Source organism: Blennius ocellaris, assembly GCF_963422515.1.
Source record: "Blennius ocellaris genome assembly, chromosome: 5".
NCBI classification, from domain to species: Eukaryota; Metazoa; Chordata; class Actinopteri; order Blenniiformes; family Blenniidae; genus Blennius; species Blennius ocellaris.
The window spans coordinates 13,440,260-13,447,157 of NC_137654.1; the positions used below are offsets into that span (position 1 = coordinate 13,440,260).

Sequence of the window (6,898 nt, forward strand, 5' to 3'; positions counted from 1 at the left end):
AACTACTTGCAACAACACACTTTCCTCTTGTTGATTGATTCTGTACTTACTTTCCATAGTCTCAAATAGTAATCCCACCAATGTGCATGTGTGCAAGTGCGCTTGGTGTTTAAACAGCGTGGGCACCAGACAGGAAAATGATAACTGCTTTGGCTCAGAAATAGCACAGACACTTGCACTACACTTGGTGCTGCTTTGTGCCGGATATGCAGTCCCTACAAGGTTGCACGAGGAGAAATTATGAGCCTTCAACCCGCCGTCTGGATGTTTTGAAGTGAAGTTGGATAAGGTGGTTATTCCAGCCAGGAGATCAGGGTCAGCACAGCCTCTGGTGTACTGACAACGTAATGTAGCAATGTTCTCCTGTGGATGGGGTCAGAGACGCAACATATTTAATCACCTTAAAAAAAAAAAAAAAAAAAATCAATATTAGTTTAAGTTCATGCTATATTTAGTCTGTTTGTACCACTTTGTCTTGCCTTTGGACAGTGCTTTCCATCATACTGTTTTCTTTAAAGGCACATCACAGTGTGCAAACAATTTGTGGATAATGCAGGTGTCAGGATTTTAGATGGGCACATGTGCATAAAAGAAAAGATAATAATCTTTCCAGCGTCATGAGGTAACTGCCAACAGGACTTCAGATTAATTTTTTTTAGTGCCACTCTTTTTCCGCCTCCTTAAGAGAAGTGGTGTGATGAACAGCCCCTTTAAATGTCAGTCTAGCTCAAAGCCACCAGTGACTCAGAGTCACATTCGTTGCTTGAATCCTCCTGGTACTTTCCTGGGCCAGATGGACTTTTCCGATCCCTTTATGGCTTTTGTCAAGTAAAGGCTGAGTGCAGCACATCCCAGGCCAGCACTCGGGGCCAATCCCTCCTATACATGCTGTCCGCCTTTCTACACCAAACGACTGATCGACTGTGCATCTGATCAGTGGACCATTTCAAGACTACACTCACATTATAGTGATTTTCTCTCTTTATTCAAAATACATCTGATTGTTTTATGTTGACACATGCATGTACAATTTAATGGCGTTAAAATGTGTCCAATATACAGATAGTACTGATTTTTAGGTATCATCAACTCCACAAAACCATGTTGTAGTAGTTGAGCCCAACTTTGTAGAAACAAAACAAAAAAAAACCCAATATTGACACTTGAAGTGGAATGATTCTTGTATTAGCTTTTCCTGACTTTAAATACTAATATTACATTGTATTCCATTCTCATGAAGGTTCGGGCATCAGACCCTTAGACAGTGGTGGTAGAGTTTTATGTAAGAGCCAATGAAATGGTCAGAGGTACTTGGAAAAGCTAAAATAGCAGCCAGGCTTTGCAACAGCTCTGTACCTCAGGCCATAAGACTTCTGAACTGTAAATAGTCTGTAGTTTGTTGTCAGGTTTGAGGATGATGTAATCCCCAGTGAAATAATCCAGTGCAATTATTTTATCACCCGTGTTCTAATACAATATACATCTTGGCACATTATTACTTTATTACTCTATTACTGCTTTATATATACGTTTTACTGTTTTGTTTATAGACACTTTTATTTTCATTTTTAGACCTTGTGCCTTAAGTGTTGCTATCTGAGCCATTTGCAATGACGTTTCATCTGTGCACCTGTATTGTGCATTTTGAATCACAATAAAATACAAATTGTAGTTGTATAGACATGTGTATTGAAATGTCAACTCTGAGTCCTTTTACACTTCTCCTCAGCTCTGACAAAAATTTAGAATTCTAAGTCCAGAGGACAGCTGGAAAGCACCATATTATAAAAATATGTTAACCTCCTTTCCATTTTGATATTCATCATCCATCAATCTTAATTTTAGTGCACTTTAAATCTCATTTAAGAATTTGTGAGAGGATTAAAATCCGGCCTGTGAAGTGGCAACTCAAGGACATTCCTGAAATTTCAATGTGAGGTCTTTTCTGTGCAGCAACGTCCCTGTCATGTCCTTTAAACAAATGTATATAAGAGCATGCCAGCGGTAACTGCTGTTGTACCAACACTCTGTGTGTGCAGGCATTTGAGGTGTGTGTCCCAGTTGGTCGTGGACGCGGCAGTTCTCGGAAAATTACCTACACCAATCCTTACACCAGCAGCCGCACCTTCCTGCTCCGCTCAGACCATCCAGACCTGCTCCAGTTCAGAGAGGACAAGTTCCAGGTGAGATAAGATGAGAAGCCATCTGGACGAAATCAATACATTGAATAAACGCCTTGACAACAGCTTGTCAAGGTAGCTTGACAAGTTGATTGTCCTCATGTTGTTATCAGTGTGTACATGATGTCACGATCATACGTGTTAATGCAAAGCGCTTCTGACCCACAGATAAAATAAAGGAACGACGTGTTCGCACATAAAGGGCAGGAGAAGCGTCAGCATGTGTAGGCAGCTGTACCGACCGAAATAGAAATGAATCTGAGGAAGAAAAGAAACATGCTGCTTCCTGTGTATAAATGCCTTTAAAAGAGATCTGTTATAAATGTCTGCAGGCTTTTTCACCCCCATTATCTGGAGCTTAAATAAGTACAGCCAGTGGATAAAATGCACATTTATCATACAAGTCTTTCCACATCCCCTCAGTGTGTGTGTTTTGCTTTCAAACTATGAGAGCTCACTCTCCTCTGATTGGTCCAGAAAGCCTTTGATTAAACAGAAGTGAGCCTGCCGACATGTGGCATCGAGAGATGGTAGTTTCATACCACTGTCTTGCCTCATTGTTGTGAAGGACCAGATGACCACTTGAAGAATTGCAAAATATTTTGTCTCAAGAAGTGTATCTTGAAACTTTGTGAGCGCCCAACATTTGAAGCATGCTGGCACTGGCTCTACTCAGATGTTTTTTTTTCTCATCTCGATTTTGGTGCCTTATGGGTTAAATATATACCTTGGCTTGGTGAAATCTTTATAAGCAGGATGAAATATGTTTGGAGGGAGCAGTGAAAATGGCAAAGCTTATAGATTAATACTCAGCTTATGCATCGGCTTTATCTCATTCACATGTCTTATTATAAACCTCATGTAACAATTGGACCTGTTACACTTATTTGTCAACTTATTTCATAGATAATCGAGTTAATATTGACAAAACATCCAGTTATTAAATATTGGGATTTCTTATCAAAGCTGAGAAGAAATAAGGTCGGCTACAAAAATATCTACCACTCTCCCATCTTAAAACATTTTGACTCAATGTTGCTTGTGTAACATGAGATTCTGAGAGCCGCAGCCTTCTCAGATGTCGTCCAAGAAAACGTAATTGTTATCGTCTTTGTTGAGTTCTCATTGTTCTCACGTAAATGGCAGTAATGATTTTCCACCTCATCTTTCATCCTTCAGCTTTAAAGGGTGAATGATTATCTTGTTTGCTTTCAGAAGAGCAAGAGAGTTACTGCTGTGGTTTATTATATGGTCACCATCAGTGTCCCTAATGGCTGATTCACTCACAAACGGACCTGAGATTCTGGCGTCACTGCTGTTACTGCCTTTCACTTGGTCAGGTGTGATAAAATGCCAAAACAAATGGGAAACCATCATTTTAAATTAGGAAGTAAATGAATGAGAGGCAACAGCAGCCTGTTTCTACATAAACTATTAAAGAGACTCAGTGTTGTGGGCCAGAAGACACTGCATCAATTAGACAGGAGGTGGCAGAGAGGGAAAAAGCCTATTGTTTTTCTATTTTTTTTTTGGGGGGGGGGTTCCATCCTGTCAGCGAGGCTCCAGGTGTCTTATAAAGAATTGGCTGTGCCCATTGCATTAAGCAAATGTGGAGAAGCTTTTCTTTCTCTGTTTTTGACATAACTACCTCACTGTGATAAAACCAGCTGTCAGGAGGAAAAGCAAAGCAGAGATCAATACTGCCACGCATTTGGGGAAGATTACTGCATAAATCCCTAAAATTGACCCATATTTCTAGTGCCGGTCATTACGGAGAAAGACAAGACGGCAGTTCTGGTCTGATTGAAGGACTCGGGGAAAACCGAGAATAAAACTAAGAGTAAAATGAAGACTGTGCCGGCTGTGAACCTTGAGCAAAGAAGAATTACAGCATTAGGTGGCGTCTCCCTTTAATTAAAGAGAATAATCTAAATTGCAGTCCGTGTGGAGAAATGCTCATTTAGAGCCAGAAAATAAAGAGTGGGGTGTCAGGAGGGCACAACCCCTGAGAATACAAACCATTTGCTTTTTCCTCACTAAACTGGTGTAATTACTTGAAATTCAGTGGCCTGCACAGAAGATGCTCTGACAGATACTGTTCAGTGAGTTCAGTGTGAGCGGCTGAGTGGAGACTACAAAGGGACAAACTGACTCAAGAAACTTCCACAGTTAGACTTCGTATTCAACATTTTGATGATGCCAATAAACTGAATCTGCTCTTCACTCAGTTTAGTGAAGTAGCTTCTAATATTGTGGATTCATACCAACAAACTGAAAGAGACGTTTTTACGAAGAGATTGAACCCTGACTGGTGTTAATTATGATACTGAAGCCTTCAAAATCAACTTGCTTGTTCGTCAAGTAACATATGAGTCATCACACAACTAATCAATGCCAGAATGTATTCATTGATGTGAGTAGTGGATGCATTTTTACCACATTTTGATACCTTTTTACATTTTAAAGGCTCTCTGTGAATATTCTGCAGGTCATATTATCATCACAACTAAAAGTGCACTAAGTCTCATAGGAAAACCATAATCGCAGGGTGTTCAAAACATTTGCTTACTAATTTAGAAGCTTTTGAGTAGCCTTATATGAAGTCTACAAATATTATCTCTCCTATAACTATACACACTGCTTTCTGATGTTTTTGTCTGATGTTATTGTTTTTTTAAAACAATGTCTTCGGTTTTGATCCTGAGAATAGCAATAACGATGTGCATATATTGATCTACTGGAGCAGTGTTTTACTCACCACCTCTTCCACAATGACTATTAAAAATCTAAAGCCACTTTGTGGGTCCAACATCTTAAAAAAGTTGATTTTGTTTGTCTTTCTTTTTTGGTGTTGTGTTTTCACATGTGCAAATCAAATGTTGCCAGCCTGAGAGCCGAGCGAGCCTTTGCTCGTGTGTTGTACAATCTGTATTACAGGACTATTATTTCCTGAAAATATGAGTTTCAAGCATAAACAGCTCTGCTCTGAGGAACATGACCTCTGTGTTTGGATTGCAGCAAATATACCAGCAGGCTTCTTTAACCACATCAACCTTTCATCCCGAGACAAGCGTGCTCATAACTTTAAATGCAAACTGTAGATTATTCAGTTCCACTGATGCACTCGTGCATCTCCAGAAAAAACCCCAAATGAATATGTAGTGTGTTTGTTGTGTTCAGATTGGCGGTGGGGAGACTTACACCGTTGGACTGAGATTCGCCTCCAGCCAGAGTCCTGGCTCTGTGGAGATCCTGGTTTACGTAAACAACACGGAGGAGAAGACCGAGGAGACTTTCTGTGTCAGAGTCAACTATGCCTGAGCGCGTCGACGGTAGAGTCTGGAAATGCTGATCATGTCTGAACAGAAACAGCGACAAGTCACTTGCATTTTTTATCACTGTACTGTGTGATTGTTTTGTAATATTTTTTGAATAAAGATTTTCTATGTGATAGTAGTCATGACTTTCTTTTGGGGTTGTTTGGAAAAGAAGTTTGAATGGGACCGAACTCCTTTCTCTTCACAACTTGAAAAATACAACTTCAAAAAAAATACAACTACTAGTTTGTTGTTGTTAAGCATTAAGGTGAATTAAGAGCTGAAACGCTCAGTGTTTTGGTCGACAAAACAAGATCAATTGCAAATAACTGAAGTTAAATGTACGTTTTGTGTTTGTGTAAAGTGTCTGCCCTTGTTTGGCCGTCGTCTTTCCACCAGGTCACAGGTCAGATATCCTGCGAATGTCAGACAGTTGAGCCCAGTCAGTCTGAAGGTGAGCTGTGGGTGAAAGCAATAGCGTTTTATCGACTTTAATTACCCTGCAAACCCACTCGAATGCCACTTGATGTTTGAGTTTTAATCTAGGACAAGCCAGGGGTCCGCTCTCCGAGTCCCCTCACCTCCCAAACAACTTATCCTCATCACCGGCATTATTAGAAACAGCGCCGTAATGAGGTATGATTTTCCGGCGAGGCGTGCATCTCTCCACATCGCCCTCATTAACACCAGCACCCTCTTAAACCCTCCATGCCCACCCCCCCATGCCTCCCGCTCGCTCTGCCATGCGCCTCGCTGTCAGACACGCAGAGCCAGAAAGAGAGAAGGCCATGCATATTGTGTTACGTAACACAGTGTTACACAACCCCCCCCCCCAACTCTCTTCCTCCATCCTCGCTTTCTCTCTCATTAGAATGCAGCCTGCAAAATAAGCTTCCAAAGCGGCAAAGACTAATAAAACGGAGATAGTGCCCAAGCCTGGCGCACTTCATCTTCATCTACCTTCTCTCGCGTCTTGTCTTGAAGCAGAACCCTCTCTGTGTTCGGTGTCTCGTGCAGGATGCGCATGAAAGCTGAATACACTCTCCAATTTGTTCCCTGTATCCTCTGACATGCTACAAACATTCGGCTTGTTGTTTGGGTTCTGGAATTATAGTTAAAAGTTGTTGTTTTTTTCAATTCATATAACGTCACAGAAGATTGAGAGAAAGAAATCAGGAATATATGCATATATACATTCATAAAAAATATCAAATAAGATTATAATGCCAAGTTCAAACTGTGTACAGTCTAACAGTCGTTGCAGTAGTTCCTCTGCTCTGTTCGTGCTCTGAAGTGTTTGTTTTCTAGTGTGAACCCAGCATAAAAAAGGGCCACAATTTAAGAAAATGGCAAAATTGTACAAAACAGATATTCTTAAAGGGCACTCATTATGCTCCAGTT

The 6,898-nt window shown here is 40.6% G+C and overlaps 1 protein-coding gene across 1 annotated transcript in view; it reads left to right on the forward strand.

Annotated features, from left to right (window-relative positions):
- The window catches only part of nphp4 (nephronophthisis 4), a gene marked incomplete at its 5' end in the record, with an annotated part of 183,363 nt that extends 177,810 nt beyond the window's left edge, over positions 1-5,553 (forward strand). The window contains 2 exons of the mRNA XM_080496857.1: positions 2,040-2,183; positions 5,361-5,553. Coding sequence (XP_080352983.1) covers positions 2,040-2,183; positions 5,361-5,501 — 285 coding nt within the window. The 3' untranslated portion in view covers positions 5,502-5,553. The remainder of the gene's footprint in view (positions 1-2,039; positions 2,184-5,360) is intronic.
- Between the last annotated feature and the right edge of the window lie 1,345 nt (positions 5,554-6,898).